The sequence below is a fragment of the Lissotriton vulgaris genome, chromosome 6 (genome assembly GCF_964263255.1).
Source record: "Lissotriton vulgaris chromosome 6, aLisVul1.2, whole genome shotgun sequence".
NCBI classification, from domain to species: domain Eukaryota; kingdom Metazoa; phylum Chordata; class Amphibia; order Caudata; family Salamandridae; genus Lissotriton; species Lissotriton vulgaris.
The window spans coordinates 1,401,801,345-1,401,825,013 of record NC_141694.1 but is presented as its reverse complement, the minus strand read 5'-3'; the positions used below and the strand labels follow the sequence as shown (position 1 = coordinate 1,401,825,013).

Here is a 23,669-nt window from a genome sequence, read left to right as displayed (position 1 = left end):
TACCAACCCTGAAATTGTATACCGATCATGAGTGCCATCTTCTGCTAGGATAACCCTTCTATACCTGCCTTGCCATCAGAGTGTGGTCACAATAGATTTCATCCACATTGGGGTGGCAGGGGCCTTAGTGGACAATTGGCCCATCAGTGTGTTGTAAGACAAATCAATCTATCCTTTAACATAAAGTAGCTCTCTTGGTCTTAAAAGTATTTCTTTCTGTGGTCAGGTTCAGGGTGGTATGGATAACATGGAAAACACCTTGGTACTCCTCTATGTAAGAAAGGGAGGATACACTTATTTTGCATATCCCTACTGGCTTTCAGTGGAGTCATTGACTAGAATATGTTCTGCGGGTTCCCCTTTCGCCGGAACCAGAGATGAGGCTGCCTCAGCAGTTGCCTCATTCAAATTTTCACATCCATGTATGTTCTCCCCATGCGTGGAAAGTTCAAGAAGATTTCCTTTACATCTTTGTAGCTTGGAGTCATCCAGCCATTTGTCTCTATGCAACACTCCAGAACTCTAGGAGCAAGCAGTTTGCTTCTCAGAAGCACAGGGTCATTAGTTCCCCAAGGTATTGCAAGCAGTACATTTGAAGAAATAAATTCCTTCATGCTTTTTAATTGATCCTCCTTTAAAAAGTCCTACTGAGATTCAAGGACATTCCAGAAGTACCATCATTCTAATGACCCCAACTTGACCTCACGTCTATCGTTTTAAAACATCTTGCATAGGTGGCATGGCTGCCAGGGGTCCAAGATGGCCGCTTCCCTTGACAACTTCTCAGATCGGCTCCTCTTCACCATTTGCCGTGGCACACATACTCTTTGCTGAGCCTACCAGTGCCTCACGGGAAGAACTGAGGTGAGATTAACCCTCCAGGGTCATATTTGAGGCCACCTCTTCAGTAGAGTGATAAGGAGGCACCTTCTTTCTCCCTCTGGCCTGTAGAGTACAAGCGGGGTGCAGTGCACATGAGGAGCAGCCCTCTGGTGATTATAACTAAGTTACAGCAAAGAATGGAGGCACAGTTAACCAGTGAGAACCACTGCTCAACGGTGGCCACAGTAACCTGCCCCTGAGACTTCTGGAGATGGGGGGGTCAGTCGGGGAGGCCGCAGGAGAAGTAACATACCCCTGGTTGGTGAACAATGTTTGGAACCAGTAATCACCACGGGTGAGTTGATCTTCTAAGCGGATGCAGCATTGCACCCAATGCGTAGCCATGCTGGTGTCTCCAGCAGCCAGTACATCTGTGAACCCAGAAAATGCAACCAGAGAGACTGAATCCTACTAAGCTTGGACAATGTCTGTGTGTCAAAGGGGGATTTTTTTCAATCTTTGAGGAAGGTCCTCAAAGCGGAATACCAGGGTGAAGCAGGGTTATGCAGATGACTCTGGCTGTGCATCAGGTGGGAGGTTGCTCTTGGATTCTCTCAGTGAGTTGAAGTACGGCTTAGCAAACAAAAGCCATAGGCCATATATAGCCTGTACTGTGAAGGCAGTTGAGGAGAAACTGGAGTTTCTGTTAGGCAAGGTTTCTGGAATTAAAAGGGAGCAGGTAGAGCTTTGCAGAGGACCCAGGAGCTTAAGAACCAATCCACCATTTTTAATGGTGTGATTAAAAACGTTGTCCTTTAAATCAGTGGCAACTCAATCTAGATGCAAAATTCGAACAGCTGGACACCTCGCGAAAGGCTTCCCTTCTTAAGGTACTAGGCATTCCAGCACATATTACAGAGGAGAAGCTACCTGAGGAAATACAAGGTGGGTGATTGAGGTCCTGAACTCGGACCAGGATGTCCATCACCAGATGGTACAATCAGTGTTTTGCCTCCCCTTTGAACCATCAGGGTGGTCGGCCACCACAGTCCGTACAGTAATAGTAGTCTTAGGAACATCAGAATGGAGAGGAGAGCTAATTAAAGTGGCAAAGAAAAAGAAAGTAATACAAATGGACGATCACTGCATCTGTTTCTTACCTAACCTGAATCTAGATACTTTGGTTAGAAAGAGAGCCCTTGTTGACATCAAGAAGGAACTGTGTACAAAAGATCTTGAGGCATCAGTGACTCGCTCAGTGTGCTTGTGTGTAACATTTAATAGAAAACAATTTATGTTTTCCCAACTAGACTCTGCAAAGGCTTCCTCAATAGTTTATCTAGATCTTTAATCTGAACTAGTGGTACAGCTGATGATGAGTGGCGGCATATCTAGAGTAAATTGGATCAGTGTGGCTCCTGTGAGGGAGGGAGGTATGGTGCATAACAGTTTGAATATATCATTTTTTTTTTCATTTGGTCGTTTTGCCACTCGGCTTACCCTTATCCCTTTTTGACGGTCATTTTAGTGTCTTTAGAATTACTGTGTTAAAATAGATAGAAGATTCCTGCTTAAGGTTAACTGATTTTATGGAGTTTCTTATTCTAAGCAAATGTGATCTATTGAAGTGGGGTTAATCTTAATTTCTAAAATAATATTATGGTGCAAATAATCAAATGCTTAGAATTACTAATAAAAAAGCTGTAAATCATAAAATATCCTGTATCTTCCTCAGAGATTTTGCAGCTAATAGATGATAGTATTCCTGATATATTGCACAATCAAACATTCATGTGAACAGCTGCAAGACTGAAGTTACAGCTATTGGCACGGGTTTTAGAAACAAACCTAAGCTTCCCTATGCTGAATTTTCTTCCCTTTCAGTTACTTGACTGTAGAATCTGACATGTTGAGTGATCCTGGACTCATGAGTAGGATAATGATAACTGTTCGAGGCATATGGGCTGCAGATGGTACATTATGAATAGATCGCCATCTGGTGTTGGGCTCGGATGATTGCACTTTGTTTTTCTCTTGGAGAGTCTTTTGTAGCTTGGTGACTCCTCCTTTGGTTGGTAGTGCGCATGGGCATCGGCTCCATCCTTAGATTGTTTTTTTCCGCCATCGGGTTCGGATGAGGATTGAGACGCTCCAGATCGACTTCGGAAAGAAGTGACTTGTCGGCGCGTATTCCCTTTCCAATTCGACGGTATTGTTATCGAACGCGATTTCATTTCCATTCCGACGCGTTTCGACTCCAACATCGAAGAAAAACTTTGATCTACATCGACGAACAGGAGGCCTTTCTCAACTTGGTCAAGCCCGGAGTCCATGGAAAGGACTCCATTTAAGAAATGTCCAACGTGTGGTGCTAAGTTCCCACACAAGGACCTACACGAGGTGTGCAACCTCTGCCTATCGCCTGAACACGAATCCAGGGACTGCGAAGCCTGCGCAGCATTCTCCTCCAAGTCGACGATTAGAAACCGTCGAGCTCGAAGACACGAGGTTTCCAGAATGCAGTCGGAGGCGATCCCGGAGCTGTTCGAAGACCAGCACCTCGATGAAGAAGAGGATCATGAAGATCAGTCGGGGTCGGAAGGGGACGAGTCGGATGTCGAAGAACTCGACGTGCAACAAACCGTGAGTGACGACGTCCCCTTACCAAAAAACCCACCCCGTGTGGTAACGACCCCGCCTTCGAGCCCGGTCAAACCGCAGAAAAAAGTTTCCGACGCCCCGCCTTCGGGCCCGGCAACGAAACCGAAACTGAAACCGAAACTCTCGGTCTCCCACCATGTCGGATCCGAGAAGCGGTCGACATCGACTTCGACGCCGAAGCTTCATGCAAGGGAAAGCTCGGCATCGAAACATTCCATGTCGAAACAGAAACATAATTCGACGTCGAAGACTCACTCGAAACCGAAAAAAATCGGAATCGAGCCAACACTCGGTGCCGAAAACACCGAACATTGACGATCGAAAACAAAGGCACCTTTCGGAACCAAAGGCTTTCGTACCGACACAGAAGCAGCAAACCGATCCCAAACAAAAGATTTTGTTTATCGATCCACAAACTGGCAAAGTAGTGACGAAGAAGAGGAAGAATGAACAGCTAGAAGACATACCTCTTCCTTCTAAAAAGAGAACACTGGGGACAAATACAACTCCTCCTACTTCTCCTTGACCTAAAGTCACACCCTCTTCTCCTATTCCTCACACTATGCCAAATATTCCTCCACCTTCTACACCAAGACCATCTACACCCCAGTCAGATGTAGACAGTGATACAGGGGAGGGAGAACCTCAAGGGGATGATGACACTATCCCAGATGAGGATGACCCATGGGAAAATTATGACGCAGGGTCAGATGATGACAACGACACAGAGTTATATCCCTCAAAGCCTTCACCACCTGATGATAACACAGGGTTTGTACAGCTCATTAATAGGGCAGCAAAATATCATAAGGTAGATCTACATACAGAACCTCAGGTAGAGGATTTCCTATTAGAGACACTACCTACTGCACAAAGAACATCAGGTACTCTACCTATGCTGAAGGGTCTTCTCAGTCACATAGCAGAAATATTCAAAGACCCAGTGAGGGCTAGGGTGTTAAACCTAAGAATTGATAAAAAATATAAGGCGGCTCCAAAGGATCCAATATTTATCAAAGGACAGGTACCTCTGGACTCGCTTGTAGTTTCAAATGCTCTCAAAAGAGCGAACTCATTATCTACAGGAGAGGCCCCTCCATCCGATAAAGAGTCAAAATTAATAGATGCATCAGGCAAAAGAGTAGCATCACAAGCGGCAAATAGCTGGCGTATAGCCAATACACAAGCGCTACTTGCACGTTATGACAGAGCACATTATGATGAGTTAGAAAAACTCATCACACATCTCCCCAGAGAACATCAGAAGAGAGCAGATCAGCTAATACAGGAAGGAAAGATAATAACTAACACTTCCATTAAGTGCGCCCTAGACGCAGCAGACACTGCAGCAAGATCCATCAACACCAGTGTCATGTTAAGGAGACATGCATGGCTTAGAGACTCAGGGTTCAAACAAGAAGTACAAACATCCTTATTGAACCAACCCTTTGATCAGAAAACACTTTTTGGCTCAAGCACAGATGAGACCTTAGAAAAGATGAAGAAGGATACAGAAACGGCTAAGTCAATGGGGGCATTACAACAGCCAACACAAAGGGGTTCCTTTCGTAGATCCACCTATAGAGGAGGCTCAAAAAATACAGGAACAAATCAGCAATCCACCTCTTTTACACCTACGTCACCCAAAGGTAATTCAAGAGGTAGTTACAGAGGTAACAACAACAAGGGTAGAGACCGAGGAAATAATAACAACCGCAACTTCCCAACCCCAAAACAGTGACTTAATACAACTTCCCCCAGACCACATAACACCGGTCGGGGGACGTCTATCACAGTTCCTACCTGTCTGGGAAAACATCACATCAGACAAGTGGGTGAGACAAATTATCCAACATGGTTATTGCCTAGAACTCACAGCTACCCCACCAAACATCCCCCCCCAAACAGCGTCCAATGAGTCAAGATCATCTGACATTGTTAAAAGAAGAAGTACTATCACTGCTACAAAAGTATGCCATAGAGAAGGTTCCAAAACATCAACAAGGGACAGGAGTATACTCTCTATACTTCCTAATCCCCAAAAAAGACGGGTCTCGAAGACCAATCTTGGACCTCAGACCTCTCAATGCATACATAAATTCGGAACATTTCCACATGGTCACGCTCCAACAGGTACTTCCTTTACTGAAAAAAGGGGACTTTCTTTCTACACTGGATCTAAAAGACGCTTACTTTCATATCCCAATTCACAAAGCCCACAGGAAATACCTAAGGTTTGTAGTGGAAGGACAACATTATCAATTCAAAGTCCTTCCGTTCAGGGTCACAGCGGCACCAAGAGTGTTCACAAAATGCCTAGCTGTGGTGGCAGCACACCTAAGAAGACAACAAATACATGTCTTCCCTTACTTGGACGATTGGTTAATAAAGGCCAAGTCACAAGAAGAATGCCTTCACAACACACAGAAGACCATTCAATTGCTGCACCACCTAGGGTTTACGGTGAACTACAAAAAATCACACCTGCAACCAAACAAAATTCAACAATACCTGGGGGCTACTATAGACACAGAAAGAGCCATAGCATACCCCAATCCAATCAGGATACAGACAATGGTCAGGTTAATACAAAGATTTCAACCACAACACTCACTACCAGCACAAGTGTTTATGCAGCTGTTAGGCATGATGTCCTCCTGCATACTGCTAATACCACATGCCAGACTACAAATGCGTCCACTACAGGAGTGTCTAGCGACACAGTGGAATCAGGCTGAAGGTCAGATTACAGATCTGGTGTTGGTAGACGACCGTACGCATCGCTCTCTGAAGTGGTGGAACACAACAAACATTTCCAAGGGACGGTCGTTCCTAGAACCGATTCCACAAGTGATACTGACAGCGGACGCATCGCTCTCCGGATGGGGAGCGCATATGGACAAATACACAGTGCAGGGGAAGTGGAGTGTGCAGCAAAAGAAACTGCACATCAACTACTTGGAACTATTAGCAGTATTTCTAGCACTAAAAGCTTTCCAAATGCAAATAACCAACAAGGCAGTCCTGATCAGAACAGACAACATGACTGCAATGTATTATATTCAAAAACAGGGGGGGGGGACACACTCTCTCCAACTATCCAAACTAGCACAGGACATTTGGAGATGGGCCATTCCTCAAAACATCTATCTGTTAGCAGAACACCTACCAGGAGTTCAAAATCAGATTGCAGACATCCTAAGCAGAGAGTCAGAACAAGTACACGAATGGGAGCTGCACGACCAGATACTGCAGCCATTCTTCCAAAGATGGGGGCAACCAGAGATAGATCTGTTTGCCAATCATCAGAATGCAAAATGCCAAAACTTCGCATCCAGGTACCCACACCACCGGTCCCAGGGCAATGCACTATGGATAAATTGGTCCAACAGATTTGCTTACGATTTTCCCCCTCTCCCACTAATTCCGTTAGTGGTTCGGAAACTGCAACAGCATTCAATGACAATGATACTAGTGGCACCCACGTGGGCAAGACAGCCGTGGTTCACCACGCTACTACAACTCTCACAGGTGCCACATCAAAAACTAAGATTATTACCCATGCACCCTACACAGAACCATGGAGAAATAATGCACCCAGATCCCAAACAACTGAACCTAGCGATCTGGCTCCTGAGGTCATATAGTTTGGATATTTAGATTTACCACCAGAATGTATGGAAATCATTAAACAAGCAAGACGTCCTACCACCAGATCATGCTATGCAGCAAAATGGAAGAGGTTTGCTGTACACTGTAACAGTAATCACAGCAACCCTCTGGACGCATCCACTAAACAGATCATTTGCTATTTACTACACTTGCAGCAATGTAACTTAGCATATACCTCTATCAGGGTTCATCTCGCAGCTATAGCGGCGTACCTACAAAACAGGCAACATCTTTCCCTGTTTAAAGTACCAGCAATTAAAGCTTTCATGGAGGGACTCAAAAGAGTCATTCCACCAAGACGGCCACCTTCCCCAGTCTGGAATCTCAACATAGTACTTACCAGACTAATGGGACCACCATTTGAACCTATGCATGATGTGAAATACAATTCCTCACATGGAAGGTGGCCTTCCTCATAGCTATCACGTCACTCAGAAGAGTAAGTGAGTTACAAGCTTTTACGATTCAAGAACCATTCATGCAGTTACACCAAAACAAAGTGGTTCTTAGAACAAACCCAAAATTCTTACCAAAAGTAATTTCTGCATTCCACATCAATCAGTCAGTGGAACTACCGGTCTTCTTTCCAAAACCACAGACGGTAGCGGAAAGGGCCCTACATACATTGGATGTCAGAAGGGCAATATTGTATTATATAGAAAGAACACAAACTTTCAGAAAGACAAAACAGCTATTTGTTGCGTTTTCCCCTACACATAAGGGCAATCCCATCTCTAAAGCGGGCATTGCCAGATGGATTGTAAAATGTATTCAAATATGCTACTTAAAAGCAAAGAGGACATTAACTGTTCCTCCTAGAGCTCACTCTACACGTAAACTAGGAGCATCTATGGCATTTTTGGGAAACATTCCACTAGATGACATATGCAAAGCAGCTACCTGGGTTACACCGCACACCTTCACAAAGCACTATTGTGTAGATGTGCACACAACACAACAAGCTAGAGTGGGACAAGCTGTATTAAAGACTTTATTTCAGACAGTTGCAACAGACACAGGCGACCACCGCTAGGGAGAGAACTGCTGTATAGTCTATTCATAATGTACCATCTGCAGCCCATATGCCTCAAACGGAATATGCTACTTACCAGTATGCATCTGTTCTTGGCATAGAGGGCTGCAGAGTGGTACATGCCCTCCCAGCCTCCCCGGAAACCTGTGTCTGTTCCAACAATATCTTATTTAGATACACTTACATGGGCATTTTCTATCTGTATTCTATCATACTACTCCATCTAACCCTACTATGGCAAAACAATCTAAGGATGGAGCCGATGCCCATGCGCACTACCAACCAAAGGAAGAGTCACCAAGCTACAAAAGACTCTCCAAGAGAAAAACAAAGTGCAATCATCCGAGCCCAACACCAGATGGCGATCTATTCATAATGTACCACTCTGCAGCCCTCTATGCCAAGAACAGATGCATACTGGTAAGTAGCATATTCCTTATGGTGTCTCTATTCCTCCTAATCCATAGGCGCTCCATCATTATCAACACCTTCTCTCCATCCTCTTAGCCACTGGTCAGAAACTGGGAACAGGTGAGGATAGGCACATGTTCAGTGTAACGCCTAGGATGGCTTATACTCTGGACTGGATATCTGGCTTGGAATCAGCAGCCGTAAAAACAGTTTCTTGTCCCATTTTCTACTATTAAGAAAGAGCCTGTGGACTGAGAGTAGCAGAGTCACCTTCAGGTGCATTTATCTCTATTTACTGATGTATGGCCATCTTCCAGTGAAAGACATTCAGTTCTGTCTGTCTATCCACGAAGTGGAGTTTTGCAATGAGGAGTTCGCACTGATCGCCATTGACCTAGAAAAAGCCTTCAACATAGTGGACTGGGGCTACCTACTCGAAGTGCTGCGATTCATGGGATTTGGTCCCCATATACGCCGGGGGTCCTGCTGCTATACACTGACCCTAGCACTAGAGTACGTGCGTGTCCCTGACGATCGGAACCGTGGGCCCTGGGGTTGGGGACGCGACAGTGCTTCCCTTTTTGCCATTCCTATTTGCGCTAGTGATGGAGCCCCTGGTTGTATGGGCACGTCAGAAACTGTAGGACTGGGGCATACGCCTGGGAGATACCCATTAAATAATGTCCCTGTATGTGGATGATGCGCTCTTCTATCTCAATTCCCCACTTAAAGCCCTGCCGATATTGTTGCAGCTACTAGACGAACTTGGAGACCTGTCCAGACTCCTGCTCAACAGAAAAAAATCTCTGCTATTTCTCATGGCGTCCCTGGTCTGTACACCAATGGCTCGTCTCCCAAGCCTGGTATTGCACTGGGAATTGGCTCAATTCCGTTATTTAGGCATTCAGGTGTCACATATCGAGACACGTTATAGAGAACAGTGGTCCCTATTCAGGGAGAATACAGTGTGATAGATAACCATACACTAGAATAGAATGTATGTCTTTTGTCCAGCCAGACAAGAATTTATTTTCATAATATTTTTCAAAAGTAGTATCAAATAAAACATTCAGATGACAAGTGGGCACAGCCGTGACCCACAGAACACAAGACAGAACAACTAACACAGATTTGGCCAAAAGGCAAGCCAAAATGGGTCTGTACACTTGTACTCAGTATAGACAGACACAAATTAATCATTTAACACCGTTGCACAATGTGTTATAGCATGAGTCTGGTGCATAGGGTGTTTGGGTGTCGCTGACGTTTTAATGCCAACATTAAATTTAGGGCATCATCTTCAGGACAAACAAATAATGCATTGCTGTCTTGATAATAATGTATCACACCTTTTTTACAATTCTAAGGTGGCAGAGAATCAACGAACACAGAATTGGCCAAAAGGCAAGCCAAAATGGGTCTATACACTTGTACTCAGTATAGACAGACACAAATTAATCATTTAACACCGTTGCACAATGTGTTATAGCTTGAGTCTGGTGCATAGGATGTTTGGGTGTCGACGACGTTTCGATGCCAACATTAAATATAGGGCATCATCTTCAGGACAAACAAATAATGCATTTCTGTCTTGATAATAATGTATCACACCTTTTTTACAATTCTAAGGTGGCAGAGAATCAACGAACACAGAATTGGCCAAAAGGCAAGCCAAAATGGGTCTATACACTTGTACTCAGTATAGACAGACACAAATTAATCATTTAACACCGTTGCACAATGTGTCCACCATAAGCGTGGAAGGGTATATTCAGATGTGAGTCCCTTGCTCATTGCACCATCAGGATTCAAGCAAGCCGGGCCGACGACGGCTGAAATGCCAGAAACTGGTCCCCGGAAGATTGTTTCCTTCCCAGTGTAAGAATTGGCTTGGTAGTTTGGTTTGCCCTGTTCCCATCATGCACTGGGACAGGAACAGACTAATTTGCATATAGCCAGGTTCTGAGCTGGGATGGTGCAGTGAGCTAAAAAACGGTGTTGGATCTAGCCCTGATCTCTTGACTGGGTGAGAGTATTCTGCTTAATTCAGAGACTCTGTCCATCACCACCCCTTGTTGTTAAATATTTTGTCCACCATAAGCGTGGAAGGGTATACTCAGATGTGAGTCCCTTGCTCATTGCACCATCAGGATTCAAGCAAGCCGGGCCGACGGCTTGCCTTTTGGCCAATTCTGTGTTCGTTGTTCTGTCTTGTGTTCTGTGGGTCACGGCTGTGCCCACTTGTCATCTGAATGTTTTATTTGATACTACTTTTGAAAAATATTATGAAAATAAATTCTTGTCCGGCTGGACAAAAGACATACATTCTATTCTAGTGTATGGTTATCTATCACACTGTATTCTCCCTGAATAGGGACCACTGTTCTCTATAACATGAAATTGCCCAAGGTCCCTGTCTAAATTTCCTTTGGGTTCCCTTGTTCTGTAGAATAACATATCGAGATACAGCAACTGTGCTTCAACATGAACAGGTTCCTAGATGCCCTACAGAAGTCATTGACTCTCTAAAACACATTGCCCCAATCACTGATGGGTAGATTGGTTGTCGCTAAAATTGTGTTAATGCTGAGATGCCTGTATAGCTCTACAGAACTCGCTCTGTCCTAGACCCATGAAGGTATTCAAGCAACTGAATTCTATTCTTTTTCTTACTTTTGTGTGCAGATCGTTGACCACACTGACTTAACGGAATGACGATGGGGGCCTGGAGGTGGCAAGACTTGACCTGTAATTTCAATCAATTCAAAATCTTTATTCGAATTTTTGCAAATTCATAATAGCAATACAAACAGTCCCAAATCAAATTACCATGGTTACAAATAGTTTAAAAACAGCACGTTATTAAATACAATCAATTATCAGTAAGGTTCAGAAATTTGCTAAGGGTGCTCCATTGTTTACCGGACATGAGTAATGGCCCTTAGAAAAGTGCTCGTGCGAAATATCAGCTCTTCATTATTCAGAGTTAACAACATCAAATTTGATTCCTCCAAAGAAAGTGGTCTGTGCTTTTTAAAATACGGTGCTAAAAGCCATTTAACTACTATGCTGCACATCTACAAAATGCAGCCTGGTGGCTCGATGAGGGCGGCAACTTGGAAAAGCGCCTACTAGAAGGGTTGGTAGCTCTAGATCGACTACCCGAAGTGGTAATGGAGGGAGCGGGAGTTGCGAGGGAAATGCCATTTGTTGTTAGCCAGACAGTGATTATACGGCGGCGCTTTGTTGAAGAGATCCTGAAGTGAGCCCCATTCCACTGAGAACTTCCGGTCTGGCCACTAGTGCTGATGAGGCAAATGATGGATAATATGTCCTTCCAAGCTTGGAAGGACGGTGGGTATGCCCTACTGGGAGACTTATGAGAATTTTTATCTCCATCGAACAGGCCTGCAAGGACTTTGTATTTTGGCCCAGGCACTTCTTACGCCATTCTGGACTAGCCGAGGTGGCCAAATTGACCTGGCCCAAGTACCCCGCCACTCCTCAACCCACTCATACTCTGGACATATTGCTGTCCTGTGGTGCATGACGACACTTGATTACACAACTGCATAAGGTGATGAGGGTGGATGCGGCGGATCCCCCGCTCCAGGCCTCCGCGGTGTGGGATCCTGAGTAAGACATCCCATTAGACGGTAGGGTGTGGACTGCAAACTGTGACCTAACGTATACTGTCACCTGTAATGCCTGCTTTAAGCTGCTACATTACAATTTCCTCCACTGGGCCTACCTAACCCCTAAGAGCCTTAACCCCATATCCCCTGCGCGACAGGACAGTTGCCCGCGCTGTAACACCAGTGGGCTGGACTTCCCGCACCTGGTATTACTGTGTTGGATGGTGCAGGACTATTGGGCTCAGGTGGTGATGGACTTAAAGAGGACCACACACCTACAAATTGAATGCACACCGCTGAAGTGTCTGATGGGCTATGTAAAGCGACCAAAGGGCCTTAAGATAGACTATAAATTTCTGCAACTGGCGCTGGTATTGGCCAGAGGTACAGTTGCCCTTACCTGGATGAGCCAGCGTAAACCCGCAGTCGAACATTGGTACAGAGATGTGCCAGTGTGGTCACTAGTACAGGAGGTACACATGAAAATGAGTAGATATGACGAAAAACTAGAAGAGGGCCTCCAGGATTGGAGGCCCTAGAAATGTGATATATTTCTAGATCCACATGCAACCACTGAATCCTCTGATAGTGCTTCCACGGGTGAGAGTGTGGGTGATGACTTGGCCCCATGGAGGGATGGAAACTAGTCCTATCAGTATTTAGGTGATATGTCCGCAAGCTTGGTGTGCTGTAATTGATCAAGTGGTGCCGGAGACTGGCCGCCAGTGTGTTTGATGGTTGAAAGAATGCCTCCTCCAGCACGATTTGCCATGTATTCTGTACAGTGCTTCTCAAACGGCTATATTCTGTTCTTTAAAACTGAAAAATAAAGTTTTCTTTTTCTAAATCTATCTTTCTATTTCTTCAGTCAGAATACATGAAATTCAAGCAGACGATGGTGCAGACCTGGAAGAAGAGCAAACAGATCTCCAGTGATGAAGAAGATAAAAATAGCGGGCAGGTAACAGCATTTCAAAATAATTTTCTTTCCTAACTTCGAAAAGGGCATGGTAGCATGGTTACATTGCCTTGTTTTATCACGAATTTGTCAATTCTGTGCTCAGTTTCTATCAAAGATTTTAGGTATAGTACGTTAATGGCCTTTTAACCTCCATATTCTCTCTACCCCGGTGCATCTTAAATGTCATGAGAACTCAATATTTTAATGTAAAGTAACGTCAATGGGTGTTAAACTTTTTTACGTCTTTTGATTTCCTGCACTGTGCTGCTAGTGCAGTAACTGACATACCAGTTGACATAGTATTTACTTTATGCTTTTATGACGTTTGCAGGTCTGAAGCATTAGGTGTAGCCACATGGGTGGTATTCACTTTATATGAGGTTATTAATCCTGCAGCGACAAGCTCTTAGCTCAACTATCACCAATTGGTCATAACTATAGAGACATGAAGGCCCAATTTATAACGTGGTAAACAAGGTGGCTAGGTGGGAGGTTAATCAGGCATTTCATGTGGATCTTCCTACTCCCTAGAACAGTAAAGGCCTTTTGGGGCATGGGGGTCTTTTTGGATTTTTCAAGTTCATCTTTTATCGCTTACTAGCTGCTCTGCCAGCACCACATACCAAACAATCGGAAGGATTATGGCATGTTCTAGATTACATTAAATTGTTCTTTCATTATACAATGGCGTAAAAGTTTCTATTTGACATGTCACAGCAAAAGTGTCAATTTTCTGCATTTTTAGGCTGAGCGCAGCGCGCGTGCGCTGCTCTAGGAAAGGGCCTCTTGGAATCACTCCAGACTTCCATGAGACTTCTCCATGTGGTTCGGCCTCCTCCCACACATAGCGTTTGCGTGTGGCTTTCAATAATGAAAGCACGCAAATGGCCAAAGACGGGTGCATTTCCCGCCTTTCTTCTAAACTTTCACTCCCATGGCCTAGGCTTCTCGAGAGCGAGCAGCGGCGCGCATTGTGTCAGCTGCATTCCTCCTTTATCGTTATCTTGTCTCATGTTACTAATTAAACAAAGCACGTTCGCTTTTGCGGCCGCGCTGTTTAAACTTTTTTCCTTTAGTTTCTCTCTGAGGTATTCACAACGAAAAATATAAATCGTATGTCTCATTAGCAGAGGCATATGTTCGACTAACACAATTGTTCCCTAATAAAAATTGGGCATTCTCCGACGGTGTGCTTTTTGCAAGTTCAATTTATCATTAACTAGAACGTCCTCATACGGAGCTCTCACCTGGCCTCTGTCTGCGAAATCCATGAGCATTTTAAGAGTGGCCTCTTTCTGCCTGCGCCGCCAATAGCCAGAGACAAGTCTGGGCCAGTGTTGCGATGCTGCCACCTGCAGGCAATTTCTAGGAACTAAAGAAGTCATTTTTCTTGTAGAAGAGTCAAGCGCGGGGGCCCACATTTGTGACATATGCCGAAGCGAAAGATAAGTAGGTCTATACCGGTTCTGTTCTGATACTTTTCTGACATCAATGAGAACTTGGATAGAAGTTGCAAAACTTTCTAAAAAATTTTCCAAATGTGTTTTACTGCTTTTTCAAATAGAACCAAAGAACAACCATACAGTGCGAGAGTCTGTTTGCAGGCGCTGTTTTTTTGTTTTGTTTTACATAGCGCTAACTCGACCCAAAGGTATTAGAGTGCTTTACATGAGCACCAGTTATGTGGCACCAGGAGACATTCATGGTTTGGTAGGCAAGGGAAGATTACGTCATTTGCCAAGAATCACAGGCTGTTGAGCTGACTCTCGAACCAGGTTCCCAGTTCCAAAGTCGGCAGTATTGGCCGTTATTCCACGTTAGGTTATGCATCAGCAAAGAAGACCGTATAACGGTATATACATAACTTGAACTAAGCTGACAAGCCAATCTTCAGTCGATAGCCCCAGCATAAGAGCACGAGGTCGCCTTATGCCCATAAATGCACATTCTGATGAAGAATGTTACCCCATATCCTCTGAACTGGTATCAGAACCAATACTTTCTGAATCCTTACAGGGCTGCCTGTGCATTTCATCCTTCCTTGGTAGATGGGACGATTATTTTTAAGTAAATATAATTAACACGTTTAAAATCAATATAAAAGTTGCATTGCGAGGTACATGAATGGCCAATATTACATAATTAGGATTAATAATATTAATATTTTTGTTGGAAGTTTACAGAGATTAAAGACGTTTATTTTGTTGTTACATACTTCTAACAATGATCACTCCCATTTTGTGTATGCTTACTAGAATGCTTGTCTAAGACCACACTCAAAGTCACTCAGATTTACCTTTTGTCTGAATAATTATTCTTTACTATTTAGATAAAACAGCAGAAGAGGAAACATAACTGGCACAATTTGGCAGAATCATATTTTTGAGACATACTTGGCACTCAAGTGGTATAAATTTATTTTAATTACCTATAAAAAAGCAATACATTGAACTTAGAAAAGATAGGGCACATTTTTCAGGGTGCACTGTTCGGCATCATTCACCCCTTTTCGAGAACTCTCGGGAAGTGATGAATCTGCTCTATTGTAGTGTAGTTCCTATATTCCCAATAGGCTCTGCGCATTGGAATAACATAAACGACAGTGTAGAAGTAGGACTGAGGTCGACTAGGTCTCTATTGAATATGTTAGACTTAATTATGAAATGCCAGCTAGCTCAGAGGTCACTAGAAACTTTCTCGAGTAAACAAGAAGATGCTAACTTTCCTGAATAGACAAGAAGGGATTAGTTTATGACAACCGCATAAACATGACAACTTTGCTCCCCCAGAATAAGGAGTATATCTCCAGAGTTGTGGAAACAAAAAATAGCTATTTCACTCAGTTAATCGTGCATGCTTCGTTTCACCAGGAGTGTAGAGAAATAGAGAGACAGGCGTTTTCAATAAAAGTGGTTATTTATTGAGCAGTCTACTTTCTCATGCAAGGGAAGTGAATTGCCTCAATTGCAATACTTGTCATAAAGTAAAGTGCGTACAGTAAAATGAGTATTATGAAATAATACTGTCAAGTCAAGAGATTTGTATAGCGCGCTACATACCCATAGGGTCTCAAGGCGCTTGATGAAGGGTGGAGAATTACTTGTCGAATATCCAAGTTTTAAGTTGTTTTCTGAATGCTATGTGGTTCTGAGTAAGGCGAAGGTTAGTGGGAAGTGAGTTCCAGGTTTTAGCTGCCAGGTAGGAGAAGGATCTACCTCCCATGGTGGTTTTGTTGATGCGAGGTACAGTGGCAAGGGCTTGGTTGGAGGATCGTAGCTGACGGGAGGGGGTGTAGAAGGACAGTCGTGTGTTGAGGCATTCGGGTCCAAGTTCGTAAAGTGCTTTGTGTTCGTGGGTTAGGAGGCGGAAAGTAATCCTCTTATTTACGGGGAGCCAGTGGAGGTTTTTCAGGTGACCAGAGATGTGTTCTTTACGCGGGATGTCTAGTATGAGCCTGGCTGAAGCGTTCTGGATGCGTTGGAGTTTTTTCTGGAGTTTAGCGGTGGTACCGGCGTATAGGGTGTTTCCGTAGTCCAGGCGGCTCGTGACCAGTGCGTGGGTGACCGTTTTTCTAGTATCGGTGGGGATCCAGCGAAATGTTTTTTTGAGCATGCGAAGAATGTTGAAGCAAGATGATGAAACGGCGTTGACTTGTCTGGTCATCGAGAGTGAGGAGATCAGGATGACGCCCAGGTTCCGTGCGTGGTCCGTCGGGATGGGTGCTTTTCCAAGGGCCTCTGGCCACCAAGAGTCATCCCAGGCGGAAGGGGAGGTGCCTAAGATGAGGACTTCTGTTTTGTCTGAGTTCAGTTTCAGGCGGCTGTGCTTCATCCACTCGGCTACTTCTTTCATTCCTTCGAGTAAGTTGGTTTTGGCGGAGTTAGGGTCTTTGGTGAGTGAGAGGATCAGTTGAGTGTAGTCAGCGTAGGAGATGATGTTGAGATTGTGTTGGCGAGCGATGGTCGCAAGGGGGCTCATGTATACGTTGAAGAGGGTGGGGCTGAGTGACGATCCTTGTGGCACGCCTCAGATGACTTCAGTGGCCTCTGACTTGAATGGTGGGAGGCGGACTCTCTGGGTTCTTCCGGTGAGGAACGAGGTGATCCATTCCAGTGCTTTTCCTTGGACACCGATGTTTCTGAGGCGCTGTAGAAGGGTGTTGTGGCAGACTGTGTCGAAGGCTGCGGAGAGGTCGAGGAGGATGAGGGCGACTGTGTCTTCATTGTCCAGAAGAGTTCGAATGTCGTCTGTTGCGGCGATGAGGGCGGTCTCCGTGCTGTGTTTGGCTCGGAAGCCGGACTGTGAGGAGTCGAGGGATTTGTTGGTTTCGAGGAAGGCGGCGAGCTGGGCGTTGACGGCTTTCTCGATGACTTTGGCTGGAAATGGAAGAAGCGAGATGGGGCGGTAGTTTTTGAGTTTGGTGGGGTCAGCAGTGGGTTTTTTCAGAAGGGCACTGAGTTCTGCGTGTTTCCAGCTTTCAGGGAAGGTGGCGGTGTTGAGGGAGCAGTTGATGACGTCTCGGAGGTGTGGTGCTATGATGGAGTCTGCTTTGTTGAAGATGTGGTGAGGGCATGGGTCAGTTGGGGATCCTGAGTGGATGGAGTTCATCAGGCGGATGGTGTCCTCAGTGGAGATTGGGTTCCAGTCATTAAGGATGTTCAAGGGGGGTGAAGGTCCTGCAGAAGGTTGGGTGGGTTGGTCTCCGGGTCGGTTGTCGAAGCTGTTGTGGATGTCTGCGATTTTGTTGTAGAAGAAGGAAGATAGGGAGTCGCAGAGGGCTTGGGAGGGGGTGATGTCGTTGGAGTTGGCTGATGGGTTGGTAAATTCTTTGACGATGTTGAATAGTTCCTTGCTGTTGTGGGCGTTGTTATCTAGTCGGTCTTTGAATGCGGTTTTCTTGGCAGACCGGATTAGTTGGTGGTGTATGCGGGTGGCGTTTTTGAAGGCGTCCCTGGTGCTGGTGTTTGGGCCTTTTTTCCAGGCCTTCTCGAGGGAGCGACAGAGTTTCTTCGATTTCTTAAGATCATCGTTGAACCAGGAGGCGTTTTTGCTGCCAAGTTTGCTTTGTCGTTTTTTCAACGGTGCTAGGATGTCGGCGCTGTTGGATAGCCATTGGGTGAGGTTAATGGCTGCTTGGTCGGGGTTAGAGGAGTGGGCGGGGGGGTTTAGAAGAAGCGATGAGGAGATCTGGTCGATGGTGATTTTGTTCCAGTTTCTTCGCAGGGTGGATTGAGGATGGTTGTGGATTGTGGTCTTATTGTAAGTAAAGTGAACGCAGCTGTGGTCCGTCCAATGGAGAGCTGTGGTGTGACTGAATGAGACATGTTTGCTGGAGGTGAAGATGGGGTCGAGTGTGTGGCCTGCAATGTGGGTGGGGGTAGTGACAAGTTGTTTGAGTCCGAGGTTGGCAAGATTGTCGAGAAGGGTGGTGGCGCTACTGTCGTTGCTCTTTTCCAGGTGAAAATTGAGGTCTCCCAATAGAATGTATTCCTCGGAGGGGAGGGCGTGTGGGGTGATAAAGTCAGTGATGTCATCACTGAATTGTGCACGGGGTCCTGGAGGCCGGTAGAGGAGGGTGCCTCTGAGTGTGGTCTTGGGGTCGGTGTGGATCTGGAAGTGGAGGTGTTCGGCACTGGCAAGGTTGACGTCTGAGCTGGTTGAGATGCGGATGGAGTTCTTATGGACGATAGCGATGCCTCCTCCTGTATGCTTGATGCGGTCCTTGCGGATGATCTTGTATCCTTCCGGGATGGCAATGGTGATGTCTGGGGCTGAAGTAGCATTCATCCATGTTTCTGTTAGGAAGGCGACGTCCGGTGAGATGGTGTCTAGTAGATTCCAGAGGTCAATGGCGTGTCTGTGGACCGAGCGGGTGTTGAGCAGGATGCATTGTAGGTGGTTGGTGTCAGGTCTCTGATTGGGGTTGGTGGATGAGGAGTTAGTTTTGGTGCCGTCGAATTTGCAGGAGTTGCATGTGAAGGGTCCATGGGTGTGTCCAGGAGCGGCTTGGACGCAGTTGGGGGAGCGACCGGGGTTAAGGGCTAGGAGGGTGGTGGCATCGTAGGTGATGCGAGTGGGCTGGGCAGTCCGGGAACCAGGGGGTCTGGCGCTGGGCGCGGTCCAGGCGCGGACGGGCGAAGACGGTCTTACCTTCGGCGCGTCCGCAGCGCGTGGACGCTGCACGTTGGAGCATCTGCTAAAAATGGATAGTGGAGGGGGCGGAGCGTGGGAGGGTCAGCTGGGAGGCGAGGAGCGGGGAGGAGCCACGGGCAAAAGAAAATAAACAGTAAGATGGCCGCTCGCTATCCAAATCGAAACTGGGGCAGAGCTGGATTTCGAGTTAGAGTGAGGTTCCCTAATAAAGTAAATAGTCACGCTTCTTAGCCGCACTACAATGCTAGGTATGCAAATAAATGATATGCTAAGAAGAACGATAGCGCGCGCATACAGTGTAATATAAACAGCGCTTTAAAATTGATTATAACGATACCAAGCGCTATGGATTGCACAGTGCGCTGTGTCAGGGCAGGCAGGCAGCAGGTCCCAGGACAGGCAGGCAGCTGGGAGAGAAGCCTCCGAAGTGCAAGCCGAGTGCAGGGTGAGCGACCACAATGTTAAAATGGATAAAATACATACAATGATAAAAATAATGACTAAACATACTCAACTGGTGTTTCTAAGATACGCGTACCCCAGTGTACCTAACCTAAGCCTAGTACAGGGAAGGAGTAGATGAGTTATAGTTTTTGCCAAGAATCTGAATCAGAAAAGGTGGCTGGTCAACTGGTGTTGACACAGACTTAATTGCGCACAGCCTAATATATTTGTTGATCTAACACTGTTTTTTTTCTCACAAATCCAATTTATTCATATATCATTCACTATTGTTATCAACATCAATATTACAGCATTATTTAACAGTTCACATTATTCATAATGTTTCACATCAGTACAGAATTCAATATGTAGACAAAACGCAAACAATCAATACAAAGTAGGTTAGGTTGGCATTCGCCCAATGCATTTCGGGACGTTAAGGAAGTCCCTTCGTCAGGGGCACCACTGTAAGATGAACATAATATACAGGCACATCAGTACATCGTATAACGTTTCAACTGTACAAGAAAAATCGTAGAACAACATTACCATGCAACAAACGAAAGCAGAACCTTCACCATCATCACCCATGTGATATTTGTGTAAAGAAACAACATCAAGTTTTTTACTCACACCAAAGGACCTCTCTCTCGATAGGTTGCTGATTAACTGAAGTCAGTCAACTCAAAATAGCCTTTTTCTACAAACAAAAATTCAAACCAATGTCTTAAAACTCAACATTATTCTCTGTTCGTCTCATAGCATCAATCCATGGCACAAAGCCACATAGTTTCATACCTATTAACTTGGTTCCACGTGTGGATTTTGAACGATTCACACATCAGACTCCGTATCACACTCTGCTACTCGAACCAATGTCAACCTGTAGCGTGTTAACAAATAAACCATCACTATTTCATAGCCTCGTTTTGCCGTAAAATAATCACGACATTGATCTTTACATACCTCGTGTCGCTTCAGAACGTTCTTGTGATTATACTTGTGCAACGTCCACTCAACTCGCAATGGTCATCAGACCTGATAAATAATTACAAAAGAGCAGTCACTCTGCTACTCACGAGTAATCCAAACAAGTGTGCCCATAACACTCATGATTTTCACCTTGTCGGAATCTGTCAATATCCAAACGCCACTATTTCCGTTCTCCACTCCTCGCTTCAAACAATCCTACGGCTTTAGAAAATTAAATCGGGCGCTTCCTACTTAACCCGTTCAACAACGTATCCTATTGGCTACTCGACCGTTACATCCGCCAATCCCGTCAACGCATGCTATTACTTGACCAAAGCCGAACAACTTTCAACCAATCTCTCCCATAGGTCGAGCACCCGTCACGTCTACCGATCGTTAGAACTTTTATGTCGGAGACAACTTTTTATCAACCTACGCGATAGCGTCCTGTTTTTATTAAAAAACAAAACCCCATGCTTTATCGGTGCGGACAACGAGGGTGAATGAAACAAAAACAAAAGCATCCCCATACTATATTGTTGCGAACAACGAAGGTGAATGAAAACCCATTAGAAACTACAGGAATCCTGGAAATAGACAAATCAGTGCAAATGAAGAAGGAAAGAAACTAAGAGATGTGAAAAGAGAGACATACATATAGTACATAAATAAAATAAATAGACCTCTACTTTTTTCTTGTAATTGAAACATATTTAAACACAGCAAGATACAATATAAATTCCACGAAGCAATAATGTCTAAAGATAACTGCTAAGTTCAATACGGTCATTCAGAACCCCTGGGGGCAGAGTCCCAAGCATTTTTATCCAGAATGTCTCTCTCTGTAGCAACTTTTTATTCAAATCTGTACCTTCCCTGCTATGTACAACCTCTATGATTTGGAATCTCAACTGTGCTATTGAGTGTTGTTTTTCTTGCCAATGCATGGATAAGGGGGATGTTAGTGATTTGGTACGTATCCTACTCTTATGTTCAGAGATAAGAATTTTAAGTCTGCGCTCAGTCTTTCCTATATATAGTAGCCCACAGGGGCACTTGATTGAATAAATGACCTGATTTGTGTTACAGTCACCATCATATTTTAATTTTATTGATTTTCCAGATTGTGGGTGTGAAAGTACATTGCCTAAGATCGCGTTGTTGCAGTGTACACAGTTAGTGCACCTGCGCATTCCCTTGAAATTTTTCTGCTTTATTTCTGTGTTGCTCAATAACTCTTTTATGTTTTTGGAACGAGTATAGGCAAATAGTGGTTTGTCATTGAAGATCTGATTGAAGTCTATCTCCTGTTCCAAAAGTTCCCATCTTTTCTTGATGATATTCTTAATTTTCTGAGAATTAGTTGAATATTTTGACACAAATACATTCCTTTTTTTTCAATCTGTTGTTTCTTCATCAGTAGTGTGTCCCGATCCTCCTTAAGTGCCTTAGTTTATGCTTCTTCCAATAATATTGCTGGATATGCTCTTTTTTTGTAGTTCTCCTTGTACTCATTTATGTATTCAATGCACTTCTCTGGTTTAGTCACTATTCTCCTTAGTCTTAAAAAATGGGAATAAGGTAGGTTTCTTAGTAGATTTGGAGGATGAAAACTCAAGAAGTGTAACATACTGTTTTTATCCGTGGGTTTTCGATGAAGTGCGGTGACAATTTGGTCTCCTTCAATTACTACTTTCACGTCCAAATATGCAATCTCAGATCTACTGGTATTGTATGTCACTTGAATCCTTGGGTTCCTAGTGTTCAATTCCAAGATGTTATTCTTCAATTGTGTTTCTGAACCAGACCAAATTAGAAAAATGTCATCAATAAAACGACAAAAAAATTCAAGATTGTTAGTCCATTCCTTATGTGCAAAAATATGGTCTTGTTCAAATTTTGCCATGTAGGTATTAGCATATACCGGGGCTCCAGTAAAGCCCATCGAGGTTCCATTTAGTTGCATATAGAACTTGTTAGCCCATTTGAAATAACTGTTTTGCAAACAGAATTGAGTCAGTTCTAGCAAGAATATTGGGTTTAACTCGATTTCAGGATGTTGTAACAACATCCATTCTTCAGCTTCCAAGCCATCAGTATGTCCAATCGAAGTATACAGGGATACTATGTCTATGGTACACAAGATATATTCTTTTCCATTTTTAAGTCCTGTGGGCTACTATATATAGGAAAGACTGAGCGCAAACTTAAAATTCGTATCTCTGAACATAAGAGTAGGATACGTAACAAATCACTAACATCCCCCTTATCCATGCATTGGCAAGAAAAACAACACTCAATAGCACAGTTGAGATTCCAAATCATAGAGGTTGTACATAGCAGGGAAGGTACAGATTTGAATAAAAAGTTGCTACAGAGAGAGACATTCTGGATAAAAATGCTTGGGACTCTGACCCCAGGGGGTCTGAATGACCGTATTGAACTTAGCAGTTATCTTTAGACATTATTGCTTCGTGGAATTTATATTGTATCTTGCTGTGTTTAAATATGTTTCAATTACAAGAAAAAAGTAGAGGTCTATTTATTTTATTTATGTACTATATGTATGTCTCTCTTTTCACATCTCTTAGTTTCTTTCCTTCTTCATTTGCACTGATTTGTCTATTTCCAGGATTCCTGTAGTTTCTAATGGGTTTTCATTCACCTTCGTTGTTCGCAACAATATAGTATGGGGATGCTTTTGTTTTTGTTTCATTCACCCTCGTTGTCCACACCGATAAAGCATGGGGTTTTGTGTTTTAATAAAAACAGGACGCTATCGCGTAGGTTGATAAAAAGTTGTCTCCGACATAAAAGTTCTAACGATTGGTAGACGTGACGGGTGCTCGACCTATGGGAGCGATTGGTTGAAAGTTGTTCGGCTTTGGTCAAGTAATAGCATGCG

The 23,669-nt window shown here is 44.2% G+C and overlaps 1 protein-coding gene across 3 annotated transcripts in view; it reads left to right on the top strand.

Annotated features, from left to right (window-relative positions):
• Positions 1 to 23,669, top strand: part of KIZ (kizuna centrosomal protein) — an 880,037-nt gene that overhangs the window by 104,520 nt on the left and 751,848 nt on the right. For all 3 annotated transcript variants that reach the window (XM_086927508.1, XM_086927510.1, XM_086927509.1), the window contains exon 4: positions 13,103 to 13,195. In XM_086927508.1, coding sequence (XP_086783634.1) covers positions 13,103 to 13,195 — 93 coding nt within the window. The remainder of the gene's footprint in view (positions 1 to 13,102; positions 13,196 to 23,669) is intronic.